General features: G+C 48.3%; 1 protein-coding gene across 4 annotated transcripts; it reads left to right on the forward strand.

Moving 5' to 3' along the window:
• Positions 1-2,955: 2,955 nt before the first annotated feature.
• Positions 2,956-16,359, forward strand: Pglyrp2 (peptidoglycan recognition protein 2). 4 transcript variants are annotated; one of them, XM_060371033.1, is made up of 8 exons: positions 2,956-2,970; positions 3,980-4,027; positions 5,736-5,849; positions 8,580-9,587; positions 10,537-10,747; positions 11,306-11,603; positions 13,637-13,783; positions 14,180-16,359. In XM_060371033.1, the coding sequence occupies exons 3-7, from the start codon at positions 5,786-5,788 to the stop codon at positions 13,781-13,783; spliced, it is 1,728 nt and encodes a 575-aa protein (XP_060227016.1). In that variant the 5' UTR covers positions 2,956-2,970; positions 3,980-4,027; positions 5,736-5,785; the 3' UTR covers positions 14,180-16,359. The 4 variants fall into 4 exon arrangements, with proteins under 4 accessions (XP_060227016.1, XP_021493217.2, XP_060227015.1 ...); XM_060371032.1 differs by lacking the exons at positions 2,956-2,970; positions 3,980-4,027 and having other exon boundaries at positions 5,636-5,849; XM_021637541.2 differs by lacking the exons at positions 2,956-2,970; positions 3,980-4,027; positions 13,637-13,783 and having other exon boundaries at positions 5,637-5,849.
• Positions 16,360-19,379: the final 3,020 nt, after the last annotated feature.

Genomic DNA, 19,379 nt, shown 5'->3' on the forward strand with positions numbered 1-19,379 from the left:
CACACACATGCCCACACCCATAGGAACACATACATACAACATAAAACACACACGCACTTCTTTTGAGAGAACTTCTCATGATGTAAGCCTGGCTGGCCTGGCACTCACCGTGGAGACTAGACTGACCTTAAACTCCCAGAGAGCCGAGTGCAGTGTTAGTGCCAGTGCCGCAACACCTAACTAAAAATTGTTTTCAATTAAAAGGACTGAGAACATGGCTCAATGGTAGATCACTTGCTTAGCGTATACAAGGCACCAAGTTCCTGGTACTGACTGAAAGAGAGAAAGATAGAGAAAAGGAGAGAGGGGCAGAGGGAGGAAGAGAGGCAGAGATAAACTGAGTGCATACCAGTAATTCTAGAACTCAAATGTTTTATGCGGGAAGATTGCCGTGGGTTTGAGACCAACTTGGGCTATGTATCAAGCACCAAACCAGCCAGTGCTCTGTGGCAAGACCCTATCTCAAGAAACCAAGAAGGGCCAGGGGCAGTAGTACATGCCTTTAATTCCAGAACTTGGTGGGCAAAGCCAAGCAGATCTCCATAAGTTTGAGGCCAGTGTAGTCTAATGGGAAGTTCCAGTACAGGCTATGGAAGTTCTAGTCAGGGCTATGTAGTAAGACCTTGTCTTAAGCAATATCCAAAATTTGGGCAGATTCAGGGAATTTTATGAAATAAGGGAGAGATAGAAAGACCCGGAGAGGACAGGAGCTCCACAAGGAGAGCAACAGAACCAGAAAATTTGAACACAGGGGTCTTTCCAGAGACTCATACTCCAACCAATGCATGGAGATAACCTAGAACCCCTGCACAGATGTATCCCATGGCAGCTCAGTCTCCAAATGGGCTCCCTAGTAAGGGGAACAGGGACGGTCTCTAACAAGAACTCAGTGGCTGGCTCTTTGATCACCTCCCCCTGATCACCTTACCAAGCCACAGAAGAAGATAATGCAGCCAGTCCTGATGAGACCTGATAGGCTAGGGTCAGAAGGAAGGGAAGGAGGACCTCCCCTATCAGTGGACTTGGGGAGGGGCATGGGAGGAGATGAGGGAGCGGGCAGGGTTGGGAGGGGACAGGGAAAGGGGCTACAGCTGGGATGCAAAGTGAATAAACTGTAATTAATAAAAAAATAAATAAATTTTAAAAAAACAAAAAAGGAAGAGGGGAGAAAGGAAATGTTGACCTTTGACCTTCACACAAGAGTGCATGTGACTGCATATACCAATGTGTATACAACACACACATAAATAAAAATAACTAATTTTTAAAGAAATCATACTGTTTCTGTCTTGATACAAAGTGGATTGGGGTTTAGCCCACAGGTTAGCACTTGCCTGACCTGTGAGACACTAGTCCCACCCACAGGAAGGCAAATAGTAGCTTTGATATGAGTCCAAGAGACACCGGAATGCAGACTGTGGACTCTGATGTGTAAATACAGGGGCATCGATTCTCACCACCGTGTCTCTCCAATATAGGATGTTGACAACAGAAGATCTGCAGTGTGGGAGCAGGCGATTATGGGGGGGGGGGGTTGCTTACAGAATCTCTATACTTTGTGCTCAGTTTGGCCTTGAGTCTAAAACTTTTGGGGGAAACCAAGGCAGGAAAATCACTAGTTTGGAGCCAGCCCGGGCTACACAGTGAGATCTTGCATCAGATGTTTTAAAAAGTAAAGTAGGTGGAGAATTCTGTAATCCCAGCCATCAGGAACCAGAGGCAGGGTTATAAATTCAAGCCAATGTGGCTGCATAGTGAGGCCCTGTTTCAGAAGATGGTGGGGAGCTGGTGACATACTTCAGGGGAAGAGCACTAGCCCGGAAATGCCTCAGAACCTGTCTAGTAAATAAATAACAAACTCTTTTTAAAATCAATGTATCTTGGTTACTGGGGTTGTCGACTTCACCGAGGCAGAAGCCTGCCCTGAAAGAACATGCAGCTTACACACTTTGTTTTCAAGTTACATTAATGTATCTAATCACTTGCTTTGTGCTTTGCTTTGTCTGTGCTCTGGTGGAAGTCAGAGGACGACTTTGGGGAGGCTGTTTTCTCCTTCCACCGTGTGGGTTCCAGGGTTCAGTGTGGTAACAGGTGCCTGAACCTGCTGAGCCTTCTCACGGGCCCCAGCCTGCGTGCTTCAGCAGACAGAGCCTCCTGTTCCTAAATCTTTGGAAACCTGGGCTTGAAGGAGAATATCGCAAGAAGCAGAACCCAGTAAGTCCCATGCCTCAGTGATCTGCTGTCTGAGCTGCTTCTGTATACCTGGCTTCGTCCTGGGTGCTCAAAGGTCACTACGTAGAGAATAACTGGGGCTGAAGATGCATCTGTTGGTGGAGTGATTGCCTACACGAGGGGATACTTGGATTTGATCCCCAGTACCACATAAACCAGCTGGGGTGGTGCATGCCTATAATCCTAGCATTTGGTGCTGAAGGCAGAAGACAGTAAGTTCAAAGTCATCCTTGGCTACATGGGGAGTTACATAGCCTGAGCTACATGAGACCCTAAAGAGAAAAAGGAGAAGGGTTTGGGGTGGAATACGGGAAGGACATGAATAAAAATGCCTGGCAGGTGAGCAGGCCCTGGGGTGGCTCCTTGGGGAATTCCAAGTCTGGCTCAGTCTGGGCTTCCCCAACCTGGCCTGGGACTTGCCTCATGATGAGTCCGTAGCCCAGTGGGCCTCTTAGGAAGCTGTACGGCTGGTTTGAAGGTGGAAGGCCAAGAGGAAAGAAGTTTCCATACAGCCCAGCCTAGGGGAGCCGCCCCACCTGATGACAGAATAAAGGGGAGCTAGATCTAGCCTGGAATCCCAGCACCGAGGAGGAGGCAGGAGGTTCTAGGCCAATCCAGGATATGTAAGAGATTCAAGGACAGCCTGGAAGGGGAGGAAGTGAAGAGAGACAGGACCATTCTGCAGGACTCAGACGTCAGCACCCAGAGAAGGAGACCGATCCCCTACTGAAAACCTAGGTAGGTTCCCAGAATGAAACCAGAGCCTTGCTCTTTGTTTAGCCAGAGGCTGGAACTAGGATGGGAGGCAGCCTTCAAGAGCCAGGCATGGCGGCTCACATCTGTAATTCTAGCACTTAGCGCATCAAAGCAGGAAGGTTGCTTTAAGTTCAAAGCCAGCCTCGGCGACAGATTAAGACCCTTTCTCTCAAGAAACAAACCACCGAAGACTGGGAAGATGGCTCAGGGGGTCAGAGAGTTTGCTGTGTAAGCATGAGGGCCTGAGTTAGAATTCCCTTCCAAATGCAGTAAACCCAGCATTTGGAAGCGGAGATAGATAGCAGATCCTATTGCAGGCAGCCTAACCCAAATAGTGATCTCCTGGTTCAGAAAGGGACCCTGTCTCCAGGCAATAAGGTAGACAAGGATAAAGGAAAATACTGATATTCTCCTCTCACCTCTGAATGGGCATACGTGGAGGTGTGCGCTCATGTGCACACACGCACACAAACACGTACACTCTCAGATGTTTAAAGGTCAGGGCCAATGAGATGGCTCAGTGGGTACCGGCACTTGGCCCCAAGCCTGATGACCTGAAATTGATCACTGACCCCACATGGCAGAAGGAGAAGACTGACTTTCACAGTCCTCTACCACGTGTGCATCACGGTACTTGGTGCACACAGAGAGAGGGAGAAGTAGGAGGGAGGGAGAGGTAATAAAAGCAGAGGAGGAAGAGGAAGACCCCCACCCCTCCAGCATTTGGGGGTGGGGTGCAACACAGGAGGCACTAACCACAGGCTTCCTCTCTCTGCTTGCTGGAATGTCCATGTGAAAGGTCCCTAGAAGGCTCACATGTTAAACGCAGGGTGCCTAGCGTGTGGTGCCAGAGGGATGGAACCTTTAAGACATGTGTGCTAGTGGGAGGAAGTCACTCAAAAGGACCCTGACCCTTCATTTCTGTGTTCTTGCATCTCTGCTTATGTGAGGTAAGCAGCTTTCTCCATCCTAAGTCCCTCTCTCCTCACAGGCCCAGAGCAGTCAGACCGACCAACCAAGGATTGCAGCTGCCGAAACTGTAAGCCAAAAGATATATTTTTTTCCTTAAAAATTGACTGTGTCTCTGGGTGTGATGGCACGTGGCTTTAATCCTAGCACTCAGGAGGCAGAGACGAGCAGATCTTTGTGTTTGAGGGCAGCCAGGGCTACATAGCAAGCTTCAGGATAGCTGCAGCTACATGGTGAGACCCTGTCTCAAACAAGCCTCCAGCTTGCCAGGCAGTTGAGAAGTTCTCCTACAGGTAGGCCGCAGCCACAGAGCTGCCACTTCTGAGACGGGGCGGAGTTTACTGGATTGACTTCAAAGCACGACTCCCAAGAACAGGCAGACCTTAAATTGGGTGTAATAGTACCCGCCTAAAATCCTATCACGTAGGAGTCTGAGGTCGGAGGACCCAGAGTCTGAGGCAAGCCTAGGCTACATAGCAACATCCTGCCTCAAAACTAGTTGTAAAAAGTAGCAAGGTGTGGCACATACCTATAGTCTCAGCAGCGTGGGAAGCTGGGAGGACCAGGAGCTTAAACAAGCCAGACGGGTGGATAGACAGATGGACAGATGGACAGGTGCAGGAGCATTGGCTCAGAGGTCAAAAGCACTTACTCGTTTGCAGTGGCCCTGAATCCAGACCCCAGCACCCACATCAGATGGCTCACAGCAGCTTGACCCTTCAGTTCCAGGGGATCCGATGCCCTCTTTTGTCTTTCACAGGTGTTGCCCTTGTGGGAAAACCCACAGACATATAAACATATGTACGCAATTAAAAAGAAAAGGCTAGAGAAATGTTTTGGTGGGTAAGGGCATTTTTTTTGTGCAAGCCTGGCCACTTGAGTTCCCTCTCCAGATCTTGAAGAGGAAGGAGACTAACTTCCAAAAGTTGTCTTCTGACCTTGACCTGCATGTCATGGCACATACACAAATCCACACTCATGTCATAGACACACACTACACAGGCACACACACACACACACACACACACTAATAATACATTCAAATTTATGGTTTTTTTTTTTTTTTTTTCGAGACAGGGTTTCTCTGTGTGGCTCTGGCTCTCCTGGAACTCACTCGGTAGACCAGGCTGGCCTGGAACTCAGAGATCCACCATCTCTGCCTCCGAGTGTTGGGATTAAAGCTGTGAGCTACCACTGCCTGCCTTAAACATAGGGGTGGGTTTGGGTTTGTTTGTTTGTTTGTTTGTTTGGTGGTTGTCATTGTTGTTTTTGTTTTGGTCTTTGGGGTTTTTTGGTTTTGTTTGTTGTTGTTGTTTGTTTTGAGAAAGGGTCTCTCTACATAGCTTTGGCTGCCCTGTGCTCACTCTGAAGATCAGACTGGCCTGGAACTCACTAAAGTTTTTTAAGGCATATTTTAGAACAAATAAAATAAGATAAAATATAAAAAGAGGAGGCTGGGAATATAGCTCAAAGGTACAGTGCTTGCCTAGAATGCGTAACATTCTAGGTTTTATTATTATTATTATATTTTTAACTTTTTTGGAGTTTGAACTTCACAGTCTACAGGCCTCTTTTGGCATGGACCTGTCTTACTGACCTATCATGTCACTCTGGGTGGGGACAGGACAGGATGGTGGAGACTTTGATACCCAGATAACCTTGACCCCGGCACTGTGCTCCTCCTCTCACTGCTTCCTGCTCTTAACTCAGCTGGGTAAGTGCACTGTCCGGCTGCGCTTTGGTAGCACATGTGAATTTTCATGTCCCTCTCCTCCTAGGACCTTGGAAGTTCTCTGCTGGGCCTGCACCCTGAAACAGGAGCCCCATAATGAAGGCCCAGGGTGTCCTCTGGATCCTACTTGGATTCCTGCAGTGGCCAAAGCCAGGGACAGGTGAGTCGGCGGGCAGAGGCCTCGGGGGAGGGGTGCTTGCTTTATTCAGCCCTAGTGGGGCAAGGCTCCAGGTCCCAGCAAAATGCCATTCTGGCACCTCACATATCCCTAACCCCATAAAGTCAAGGAAAGGATGTCAGGGAGGAGACCTGGGGACCTGAAAACAAAACTTAAGGGCAGCTTCCTGGAGAAGGGACACACAGAATGAAGATGAGAGGAGGGAAGCCTGGGTTTTGTTGAGAAGCAGAAAAGACAGAAAAGAACAAAGTTACAGAATTAATTGCCAGAGGAAGAGCACCAATTCCAGGCAATAAAATTAAAATGACAATGAGGCTCTGGGTATGGGAACACTTGTCTGTATTTCCAGAACATGGGGAGCTGAGGCAGGAGGATCATGAGTTTGAAGTCAGCCTGAGCTATATAATGTGTTAGAGGCCATCCTCCAATAAATAGCAAATCCCTGCAACAAACCAAACAACCTACCTTCCTAGATTCAAATCTTAGCGCCTCCACTTCCTAGCTGTGTAACTTGAAACAGCTAACATGACATCTGTAACAGAAAGCTAATGAGACACACCTTAGAATGTTTTGTGAGGATTAAGTAGGTCATATGTGTCACTAAGAATGATGTCTGGGACATAGTTAAATAAACATTGGCAATATTTCAACAACTATGCTGTGAACCTGGTAACCTAATGTCTCTAGAGTCTACTTGTTTGTCTGTTTGTCTGTCTGAGACAGGGTCTTACTGTAGCTCTGGCTGTCCTGGAACTCACTCTGAAGACCAGGCTAGACTCAGAGATCCACCTGCCTCTGCCTCCAGTAGTCTAGGATTAAAAGTGTGGGCCACTATGCCTGTCTAAAATTCCCTTTACTGAAAAGGGGAAAAACTCATTCTCCTTTAGCTATTTGTTTGTCTGTCGATCTCTCTGTGTGCCTGTGTGTCTATGTGTCTGTCTGTCTGTTTGTGACAAGATCTCACTTTGTAGCCAGAATGGCCTGGACCTATGTAGTTCAGGCTGGTCTTGAACTTGTGATGATCCTCCTCCTGCCTCAACATTTTTGAATGCTGGCATGAGCCACTGTGCTCAGCTTCCTTATTGTTGTGTGACTATTTCTCATGCACCGAATAGGGCAGTAATAATGGATGGACCAAAGAAACTATCGCATTCGAATCTAGCTCAGTAAGCCAGTGAGTTTACTGGGGCCACTTATAGCAATGTGGGTGAATCAAATGCAGCTACATCCCCCAAAAAGCCCATCCTTAGCATGAATGACTCACACCAGCTGTGTATCTGGAGCTCCCTGCTGAACTTGCAGGCAGCTTGGCTGGATCGAGGGTCTCTTCTTCCTTACAGTTGCTACTGCTTATAGAACCTTCAGAGAGGAGCCTCTTGCATTTTAGGCAGTTTTAGGAGTTTCTGAGACTTCTAAATTAGTTTACTTTCTACGTCTTAGTAAGAGGCCTCAGGTTGGAGGAAATTGCTACATAACACCTGGGTATCCTTCAACATATTTTCCCCTCTAAAACCGCCCAATACTAATCTATCAGAGATTACAAGGGTGGGTTGCTCTTACAGAAGACCCATGCTCTGTTCCTAGCTCCTACACTGTCACCGCGACCACCAGTAACTCCAGTTCCAGTATGTCCTAAACCTCCACATGCACATACCCCAAACCTGGCACAGCCACATCATTTAAAATAATAAAAATAGGGGCTGGAGAGATGGCTCAGAGGTTAAGAACACTGGCTTTTCTTCCAAAGGTCCTGAGTTCAATTCCCAGCAACCACATGGTGGCTCACAACCATCCATACTGAGACCTGGTACGCAGGCAAAACATGCAGGCAGAATGCTATATAAATAATAAATAAATCTTAAAAAAAATTAAAATAATAAAAATAAACCTAAAACAATCGTAACTTGTTTAATTACCTGTCTTTACCCCTACACATGTGCTCACTCTCCCTGCTTTTCATTCATTGCCACCACTATACCACAAGCTACCTCCCTCTCTCACCTCTACACTGTCTGCCCCTCTTCATCCTCGCACCTTGAAAATCCATTTCCATAAAGTAGCCCGAAGAACAACCTTAGGATGGTGTCTTAATCTATTGCTGTGAGTAGACACCATGACCAGGGCAACTCTTATCAAGGAAAGCTTTTCACTGGGGCAGCTTTACAGGTTCAGAGGTTTAGTCTGTTATCAGCATGGTGGAAAGCATGGCGGCACACAGGCAGAGGTGGTGCCAAAGGAGCTCAGAGTTCTAATCTTAATCTTAATCAGGAAGAAGAGAGAAAGCCAATGGGCCTGGCTTGGGCTTCAGAAACCCTACAGCCCACTCCCAGTGACACACTTCCTCCAACAGGGCCACAACTGCTCCAACAAGGCTGTACTTCCTAATCCCTCTCCCCGATGACCAAGTGTTCAAATATATGAGCCTATAGGGGACATTCCTATTTGAACCCCCACAAACACCCGCCTAGCCCAGTTTCTCTCCTGCCCATCATCTGGCCATGGCTCCCCAGTGCTCATAGACAATCCAGCCTCCTTTTCCAAAAGGCGATGGTCTGGCTGCCTCATTTTCCTGCTCCACAAAGATGGAAGTGCTGATCACCCTTGGCATCAGATGGAGACCTGGGAGCATTAGGAGATGGTGACACGAACAGCAGGAGGTTCAGGAACAAACGAAGCTGGGTTGCTGGGCTGACTCATTCTCTCCTCCTGCAGCCTCCTCCTTGCCCCTGGTCATGGACTCTGTCATCCAGGCGCTTACTGAGCTTGAGCAAAAGGTGCTGGTGACGGAGGCCAGAGGCACAGCCTCCGGATGGATTCTGTCAGCCAAGAACTCCAGCCCCCATAATTCCCTTCACCAGCACTTGCTGCTGAAGGCACCAAGCCACAACACTACGGAGCCAGATCCCCACTCGCTGAACCCGGAGCTTCAAGCCCTGCTTTCTGAGGTGGCCCGACATGACGTACGGGATGGGCAGGAATACGGAGTGGTGCTGGCACCTGATGGCTCCACTGTAGCTGTGAAGCCTCTACTGGCTGGGCTCGAGGCCGGCCTGCAAGGGTACGGTGTTGCCAGCGTGCCTTCAGCTTGCCTGTCCATCCCCTGTGAGACGGGAGACACCCTGACCAACACTGGGGCCATCTGGCCAGGACTCATGAATGCCTCCACAAATGCCTCCTCTCCAGATACTGAAGCTGCTTTACCAAGTGGCAACGCCAAGACCCCCACCACTGTGCCCGGACTCCTGGCAGTCACTCTGGCTGGAGACTTGGGTTTGACCTTCCTCCACAGTTCCCAGACTCGGAGTCCTCCCGGCCTGGGTATTGACGGTTGCTGGGATCAGCTTTCTGCCCCTAGGGTCTTCACACTGTTGGAGCCGAAGGCATCCAGGCTCACCATGGCTTTCCTCAACGGTGCCTTGGATGGAGTTCTCCTTGGGGACCACTTGAGCCGGGTTTCTAGGCCCCGGCCACCCCTCAGCCGCCTGCTGAGAGAGTACTACGGAGCTGGGGTGGATGGAGATCCAGTGTTCCGGAGTAACTTCCGAAGGCAAAATGGGGTTGCTTTGATTCCGGCCCCTACCCTGGCCCGGCGGGTGTGGGAGGCCCTTGTTCTGCTGCAGAAGCTGGAGCCAGGACATTTGCAATTGCAGAGCATGAGCCAGGAACAGCTGGCTCGGGTAGCCGCCTTCGCGACCCGGGAGTTTACGGAGGCATTCTTGGGTAAGGAGTTCCCCCGCCCCTCATCAGCGGGATCCAGGGAATCCAGGGGAACAGTCTATAGATAGGGACAGCCAAATGGGCAAAGAAACGCTAGAGTTGGTCCTTGAAGAGCAAATGAGAGTTTATCCGATTTAAATTTAAGAATAAAGGGGGACTGAGGGCGGAGTTCAGTTGGTAGAGTGTGTGCCTAAGACCCCGCATTCAGTTCCTACCCGCAGAGTAAACCATGCAGAGTGGTGCATGCCGGTGCAGAATCCCCGACCCTGAGGGCAGAGGGCAGAGAATCAGAAACTCAGGGTCATCCTTGAATCTATGTCGAGGGCAGCCTGGGCTTCATGAGACCCTGAACTACACACACACACACACACACACACACACACACACAGACCCTGACCTCCACCCCCTCACCCACCCATACAAGAGATGGCACACAATTGGAAGTCAACACGTGAGGGCTGATTGATTTTTTTTTTTTTGGTACCTGTTTATTGAGACAATAAACATACATAGGCTATGTCTACATAGTGCTGGCTGGTCTTGAACTTGAAAGCCCGCTTCCTTAATCTCTCAAATTCTGGGATTAACAGGGGTGCACCACCAAACTCACACTTTTAGGTTTTCATCATGGAGTCTGTCTATCTATCTATCTATCATCTATCTATCTATCTATCTATCTATCATCTATCTATCTAATCTACCTGTCAATTATCTGTTATCTATTTTTCTATCATCTGTTATCTTTCTATCATCTTTCCACCATCTATCTTGTCTATCTGTCTATCTACCCCATGTATGCCCTCTGAGCCATCTCCCTGGCCTAACACTAGACTCTTGCCAAATCCTAAAGGCCAGAGGGATGCCCACAGGATGCCCATCATTTTAGCAGAGACTGCGTCTTGCAGAAGGAAATGCTTAGTGATCGGAGTGTGATGTTCCCTTGCTCCCGAAGGCTGCCCAGCCATTCACCCCCGCTGCCGCTGGGGAGCGGCACCCTACCGAGGCAGCCCAACGCCTCTCCAGCTGCCCCTCGGATTCTTGTTCGTACATCACACCTACGTGCCAGCGCCACCCTGCAGCACGTTTGCTTACTGCGCCGCCAACATGCGCTCCATGCAGCGTTTCCACCAGGATGTGCGATTCTGGAATGACATCGGCTACAGGTGGACTTGGGGGACCCAGCCTTGCCCACTGCGGGGAGGGGGGAAGGACCCAGCCTTGCCCACTGCGGGGAGGGGACCCAGCCTTGCCCACTGCGGGGGGGGGGGGGACTGGAAGGCGGGGAGTAGAACAAGAGGGTAGGAGCTTATCGTGGATGTAGTTATGAACCGGGACATAGTGGAGATGAAGGGAGGGGCCCAAGATTGGGGTGGGGCTATCAATCCAGCAAGGGAGAAACAAGTGAGCCGAGTGGGCGCGATGAGTTCTTAGGAGTAGCTTCAGAAAAGGAGAAGTTTGTTTTGTTTTGTTCCTTTTTGTTTGTTTTGTTCGAGACAGAGTTTCGAACAAAACATTTGTTTTGTAAACAAAACATTTAAGGCATTCTGCACCGTTCTGCAAGAGAAAGCGCTTTCTGGGTTGCGCTCGGTGCCGAAACGACACCGAATTGAATAAACGACACCTCTCGTGGTGTCCTGTGGCTCAGGAACAGAGTCGGGGGGCGTGGCCAGGTACAGGGGCCGAACCGCCCGGCTGAACCTACCGTCCCATCCGCTCCGCAGTTTCGTGGTAGGTTCCGACGGCTACGTGTATGAGGGTCGCGGCTGGCACTGGGTGGGCGCGCACACGCGCGGCCACAACTCCCGCGGCTTTGGCGTGGCCTTCGTGGGGAACTACACGGAGTCGCTGCCCAGCGAAGCGGCGCTGAACACGGTGCGGGAGGCGCTCCCGAGATGCGCGACGCGCGCGGGGCTCTTGAGGCCGGACTACCAGCTGCTCGGCCACCGCCAACTAGTGTCCACCGACTGTCCCGGGAACGCGCTCTTCGACCTGCTGCGCACTTGGCCTCATTTCTCAGCGGTGGGTCTGCCTGTCCGTGTGCCTGAGCTTAGCCCACCACCCCTCCACCTTGGAAGCTTGAATCAGGTCCAGCCTTCAGCTGCAACCTTGGAGCTCACTTCATGACTTGCAGGCACCTCACTGGTGGAGGATCCCTTCTGGGCAATCTTTGGCAGCTGTGTTGGTCAGCCTGGTCCCCCATCTTGCCTCCCAGCAGCTGTTTAAGCTTCACTAACCAGCCTTGATGGAGTGGCCCTAACTTTTTTGGAGGGAGGGATGTTTCAATTCATAGGAAATTTCTATACAACACTGAAGTAATCGTGAATTGCAAGTTTACCCTTTTTTAAAAGATTTATTCGATTTTTTTTATTTGTATGTGTATGTGCCTGCATGCATGTATGTGCATTTCATGTGTGTCAGCTCCCAAGGAGATTAGAAGTGGAAATCAGATCCCCTGGAGTTTATAGGCCCTTGTGGACCATCTGACATGGGTTCTGGAAACAGAACCTGGGTCATCTGCAAAGGCAGTGCATGCTCTTAACTGATGACCATCACACACACACACACACACACACACACACACACACACACCTGTTTCACCTTCTTTTTTAAGGCAGGCATGGTGATGAACCCCTTTAATCCCAGCACTTGAGAGACAGAGGCAGCCAGACCTCTGAGTTTGAAGCCAGCCTGATCTACAGAACAAGTTCCAGGACAGCCAGGGCTACACTGAGAAATCCTGTCTCAGAAAACCAATCCTTCTTATCTAGTGTCTGACTGCTTTCCTGACTCTCAGTAGTAGATGCCTGCCTCCCTAGTCCCACCCCTGCCTCCCTAGCCCCACACCTGTCCCCCTAGCACCAACCCCTGTCCCTCGAGCCCTGCCCCTGCCCCCAAAATATGTAAGAGCCAGGAACTCCTGAGATGTTTTCGAACTGAAGTTTCTATCTCCTCTCTCTTCAAGGTCCCATCACGATTGTGGCCTGATGCTACTCAAACCTCTCATCTCTCACACCTGAAGATCAATTTGTCTTAGGTCCTTACCGCCAAACTTATAACATCTTTTATTAATTTATTACAATACCCAAGGCAAAACCCTCCTGCCTGCCCTATCTTACCCCAGGCCACCTAACCTAGAACTCTCTCCAGCCTCCCAGCCTGAAGCGTTCTGCTCACACAACACTAACCTAACCTGTGACTCTTCACCTAAATGAGTCTATCTGCATTCACTCCAGACCCTAGCCCTGTGTTGCTCTTCTCTGCTTATCTCAACCCTGAGGGCTCTCGATAGCCTTTGACTCCCTGATCCTGCAGACTCTTCCATTAACACAGTCTAGACTTAGCCAGCACAACCAGCCTAAAAGCCTCACTCGGCCTGACTTCCAGCACTTCCTAACCACACTAGGACAGTCACATTACTTGCATCTGTTTTGTCTATTTAAGAAGCAAAGTCTTGAGATCTAGCCCAGGCTAGCCTTGAACTTGCTGGCCTCCACCTCACCATCCTCCTATCTCTGCCTCAAGTGCTGAGATCACAAGCTTTCCAAGTGTATCACATCCACAACTGCTACTTTTTTTCTTCTTTTTAATGTGTGTATGTGTGTGTTTGTTCTTATGTCTGTGGTGTTAAAGACAACTTCGGGTGTTATCCTCAAGAAAGCTGTCTGCCTCCTTTGAGACAGGCTCTCTCATTGGCCTGAAGTTCATCAAACAGACTCATTAGCCCTAGGGGTCTTCCTGTCTCCGGATCCCCAGTGCTGGGACTAAAAGTTACCACTTTGCCTAGCATCTTCATGTGGGTTCTGGGGCTCAAACCCAGGTCCTCACATTTGTAAAGCAAGCTCTTGGCTGACAGAACCATTCCCCAGCCATTGTTTTGATTTTGAGACGAGGATTTCCATCCCCCAGGAGGGATGATCTTGAACTCCCGGTCCTTCTGACCCTCCAGCTTTTGCTTACCTATATCTTGCCACTCTTTTTCATTAAGCTATTTCTCTATCTGCTCTTGCCTGCAGACAGGTTTGAGTTTGATTTGGTTTGGTTTGTTTTAATAGGGACTTGTGCTGGCTGCGATGGCGCACGCCTATAATGCCGGCAGAGGCAGGCAGATCTCTGTGAGCTCAAGGGCTGCCTTATCTACAAAGCAAGTCCAGGACAGCCAAGGCTACACAGAAAAACCCTGTCTGGAAAAGAAAAAATAGGTATTTGTTGAAAGAAAGAAAGAAAGAAAGAAAGAAAGAAAGAAAGAAAGAAAGAGAGAGAGAAAGAGGAAAACAAGAACAAACACAGGGTTTCCACTCTGCTGTAGCCTCAACCTCAGAGAGATCTACCTGCTTCTGCCTCATAAATGCTGGGCTTAAAGGCTAAAGGCATGGTCTGCCACAACCAGCCCAAGGTTAATCTTCAACTCCCCAGATCATTTGGCCTCAGGCTCCCCAGTGCTGGAACTGTAGGTGTTTCCCCACCACAGCCAGCTCCAGTCAGCCCTGTCCCCACTCCTTCACGTTAGACCCTGTCCTATTCCAAGTTTCCATAGCAAGGAGGGCAGACCCAACCATAAATACACCCTAAATCTCATATTCTCTTATTTCTCCTAGGATAAAAACTAAGAACTGCTTTGAGGGACCCTTGGAGATCCAGGAGGCACAATCCCTGATAATCCTTTGAGCAGCCACAGACCTCCAATAAAAGGACCACGGAAAGGAAATCTCTATGAACATCGTCTTACTTTGGCTTTGCTCAAAAGCCAGCTCAGAGACCAAAAAGCAAGCAAAGTGGGTGTGGCTCAGCGGTAGAGTGCCTAGTTAACAAGCAAAAAGCTTATTGTTTTATTCTGTTTGTTTCTTTGACTTTTGAGACAAAGGGTCTCTCTGTGTAGCCTTGTCTGTCCTGGAACTCTGATCTGGAGACCAGATGGGCCTAGAATGCACAGAATCCACCTGCCTCTGCCTTCTGAGTGCTGGGATTACAGGCAGATGCCACCACTGGCCAGCCAAGGCTCTTGATCCCTACTCTAGCACTATGAAATAAATAAAGCTAGGTATGGGGGCTCAGACTTACAGCATTTGGGAGATAGAGGAAGGAGAAGTTGAGGGTATTAGGACTGCCACTACATGATAACGAGTACTGGAGTCAGAAAGACAAAAGCGGTTTTATGACCTTACAAGTTCAAATGCCAACAAAAATGGCAAATGTGCCCCATTAGGAGAAAAATGATTATTTTTTAATGGCCCTAATCAAAATTCCTTTGCTGCCTGTTGCCTAAATTTCATTATCCATATCTTTCCCCCTTTTTTCAATGTATTCTCTTAGTCATGATGTAGCAAACTGCCCATACCCTCCCATCCTGAGACAGATAACAAACTGAGCCAGGCATGGATGCCACACGCCTGTAATTCCAGCACCCGGGAGGCAGAGACAGACAGATCACTGTGAGTTTGAGGCCAGCCTGGTCTACAAAGCATGTCCAGGACAGCCAAGGCTACACAAAGAAATACTGTCTCGAAAGAAAGAAAGAAAGAAAGAAAGAAAGAAAGAAAGAAAGAAAGAAAGAAAGAGAAAAAAGGGAAATGCTGGCAGCAGGCCTGTTATGCAGCAAACTAATAAAACTGAAAAACTCTAGAAGTACCTTAGGAGACAAGCATAAGGATCTGAGTTCAAATCCCCACTACTCATGTAAAAAGCTGGGTACTGCTGAATGCTCCTATAACCCCAGCATTCTGAAGGGTGGGCTCTAGAGGATTTCTGAGGCTTGTTGGCCGCCAGGCAAGCCCCAAGTCTGGTGAGATACACTGTCTCAAAGGAACACTTGACAGCATCCTCCTCTGACCTCTGTGGATGATCCCCAATCCCAACCCCCCAGCCCCCTCCATACCCCTACCCCAGCGGTAGAGTGCCTAGTTAACAAGCAAAAAGCTTTTTGTTTTATTCTGTTTGTTTCTTTGACTTTTGAGACAAAGGGTCTCTCAAAAGTCAAAGAACACTCCCAGTCCCCGCCAGTTTGGCAGAACATGGAGTAGCTCATGTGTGTGCCTCAACCACAGTAAGTGATTCAAATGAGGCGGGCCTAGCTAAAGTATGCACATGTGGGAACAGCACATCTGGCCCTGAAGGAACAGTTGTTGGCGTTACCGGCCACACCATCCTCCATCAGGCGGAGGATGCCGTTCCTAGGTAAATGTGTGCCTGGCATATTTGAGGCCCCAGCTTCCACCTCCAGAACCACAGGCAAAAAGCCTCCCAGTTTGATTCAGTCATTCACCCTTGTAGAAATATTCCATAACGTCACATTGTACCCTATAAATATGTACAACTATAATTCATCATTTTGATAAACTATGGCTGGGCGAGGTAGCACACAGCTTTGACTTCAAATTTTGGGAATCAGAGATAGGCATTTCTCTGTGAGTTTGAGGCCAGACGGGTCAAGCAAGGTCCAGTCCAGCTAGCGTTACATAGTGAGACCCTATCTCAAAGTTTAACTAATTAATTAACTTAAAACTTAAAAAATAGGGCCAGCACACACTTTTAATCTCAGCACTCAGGAAGCCGAGGCAGTTTGAATTTAAGTCCAGCCTGGTCTACATAGCAGGACTACACAGAAAAACCCTGTCTTGGAAACAAAACAAAAATAAATAAACAAATAAATAAAAATAGAGCTGAGGGTATAGCCTGAGATATACCTTATCTCAAATAAATAAATAAATCTACATGTTAAATACATATAATAAATATATCTTTATAAGCTTATAAATAAATATATACATAATGAGCTAGAGCCGTGTCTCATTGGTTAAAATTATTAACTGTCCCTTCAGAGAACCTGGCTTTAGTTTCCAGCACCTCCATAGTGTTCACAACTGTCTGCACCTGCATGTCCAGTCTCGGGGGATTCAATGCCCTCTCTTGACCTCCACGAGCAACAGGTACAAATGTGGCACACAGACATACATGCAGACAAACGAACAAACAACCTCACAGACGTAAGATAAATCTTTTTTAAAAGATAAATAAAATGAAGAAGAAACACGTTAGGGACAGATGTACGGCTCAGTGGTAGAGCACTTTCACGGTTCGTGTATGGTATGGAGTCTCATTACCAGCAAAGGAATGGAAGGAAAGCAGGGCTCTGCGAATAGAGCTAGTACGTAATGAAATATCAAATAAGTAGAAGTCCATTTGGGGTCAGAGGCGTTGTTTTATCAGACAGGCCTCATGGAGCCCAAGCTGGCCTCAAACACGCTCTGTAGCTAAGGATGAACTTCAATTTCTGGTCCTCTTGCTTCTACCTCCCAACTGAGATTACAGGCCTGCGCCACCACACCCGAGTTTATGTGGTGCTAGGGATCAAACCCAGTACCCTCTGGATGCTAGACAAATGCTCTACATCTAGGGCATATTCCTAGCCCTCAAAATAAAATTTCAAAGGAAAAAAAATTAAAATTCTTATTCATAACGGAATTATTTTTAATATTTATTTATTTACGTATATGAGTGTTCTATCTGCATGTATGCCTTCATGACAGAAGAGGGCACCAGATCTCATCATAGATGGTTGTAAGCCACCATGTGTGCGCTGGGAATTAAACTCAGAATCTCTGGAAGAGCAGGCAGTGCTCTTAACCCACTGAGCCATCTCTCCAGCCCTCATAATTATAAGGAATTATAAGGTATAAGAAATATAAACACAATCTCTTTCTCTCTTTTGGGGATTGGGTTGAGACAAGGTTTTTCTGTGTAGCCCTGGCTGTATTGGAACTCTCTTTGTGGGCTGGGCTGGCCCCTCAAACTCACAGAGATGCACCTGCCTCCTCCTCCCAAGTGCTGGAGTTCAAGGTGTGCACCACCATACCTGACTTGCAACGTCCCTTTCTTTTAAAGTTTTTTAAAAAGATTTGTTTATTTACTTTTATGTATATGAGTACTCTGTTTTCATGCGCACCAGAAGAGGGAATCAGAGTCCCTTACAGATGGTTGTGAGCTGCTATTTGGCTGCTGGGAACTGAACTCAACCTCTGGAAGAGCAGCCATTGCTCTTAACCGCTAAGCCAACTCTCCAGCCCAGCAATGTCCTTTTTTCAAAACAAGAGTTTCTGGACAGTAAGTAGAGCCTGAAACGAAGTTGTTGGAGCTCAGAGCCTGGGCCCTTAGTGACCTCCAACACTGATCCCCAGGGAGCCAGCCTTATCCTCCCCACTCCATGAGTGCGGCTCCCCACATACAGAACCCGCTATGGAGCCCAGGCTGGCTTCAAACTCGGGCACCAATTTCCTCATGTCGGCCTTCCAAGTCCGGGATGGCGTGTGTGCACTGCCCCACAGATTCTTGCTACCCTTCGTACAGAGTGCTCCTTCCGCCTGGTACAATCTTCTGTTTGCCTCTCATGCTTCAGCTCTCCAGAGAAGCTCTCCCTGATTCTCCCAGCCTGAGAAGAGTGGCGTTTCCGCTCTGCTGGTCATCCTTCATCCAGTATATCTGTCCCCTCCCAGTCTTGCACACAAATTCATAATGTGCCGTCGAATTCAAGGTCTGTTCCCTTCCCAGACTGTAGTGACTGGAGGACAGAATCTTATTTCTTTAACCCCCCCCCCCCCGCCCTGACCTCACCTCATCTACCTCATAGTAGGTACCCAGGAAACATTCGTTAAGTGTGAGCTTTGGGTTACTTTTTCTTTAGTTACAGCCAGGCAGTGGGGGGCACACGCCTTTAATCCCAGCACTCGGGAGGCAGAGGCAGGCAGATCTCCATGAGTTTGAGGCCAGCTTGGTCTGCAGAGTGAGTTCCAGGACAGCCAGGACTACACAGAGAAACCCTGTCTGGAAAAAAAAAATTATGTGTATCTTTGCGTGGGTACACGCACTTGCAGTGTTGCGTGTAAGGATACTCAAAGGCCAGAACAAGGCTTCGGGCCCCGTGGAGCTAGATGGTTGTGAGCCACCCATGATATAACATTTCTTGCTTCACCTCAGAGCCATCCCTAGGGCCCCTGAATGTGAGCTTTTTGAGACTGATACCATCATCCTTTACAAATAAGGAAGCCCAGAGAGAGGAAATGACTTGTCTGAGGTCACAGTGAGAAAGGAGATGGCACTCCAACCTGGGTCAGAATGGTGCTGACTCACTCCTGCCAGAACATTCACCCACTCCTTTTTTGTTAATTTTATTTACTTATTTGTGTGCGTGTATACACACATGCACATCATATGAGTGTGTAGGGGTCTGAGGACAACTTGTTCGAGTCCGTTATCTCCTTCTACCATGTGGGTCCCAGGGAAGTACCTTTTATTCACTGAGCCATCTTGAGGGCCCCACCTCTTTCTCAAGTAACCAAAACACAAAGTGTACTGACTGGACAGCCCACAAAATTAGCCTCAAAGAGATTTCACAACAGAAGACACCCATGTCACCAGCACTGAAACGCAAAAAAAAAAAAAAAAAAAAAAAAAAACAGAGCATGTTAATTTAGGTTGTGTGAATGTTGTATGTTTTTAAAAATAGATATGGAGTGGGGGCTGGAGAAATGGCTCAGTGGTTAAGAGAATATACTCCGAAACCCAAGTTTAGTTCCCATCCCTTATGTGGGGCAGCTAACAAACACCCAAGACTGTAGCTCCAGAAGACACCTATGCTTCTGAACCTCTAGAGCACTCTCCCTCTCTCTCTCTCTCTCTCTCTCTCTCACACACACACACACACACACACACACAGAGTAGGGGTGCATTGTAAATACTGGTCTGGGGTCAAGGTGATTAATTCCAACATTCAGGAGACCGAAGCAGGAACATCAAAGGTTCAAG

This window comes from Meriones unguiculatus, chromosome 17 (genome assembly GCF_030254825.1).
Source record: "Meriones unguiculatus strain TT.TT164.6M chromosome 17, Bangor_MerUng_6.1, whole genome shotgun sequence".
Classification (NCBI taxonomy): domain Eukaryota; kingdom Metazoa; phylum Chordata; class Mammalia; order Rodentia; family Muridae; genus Meriones; species Meriones unguiculatus.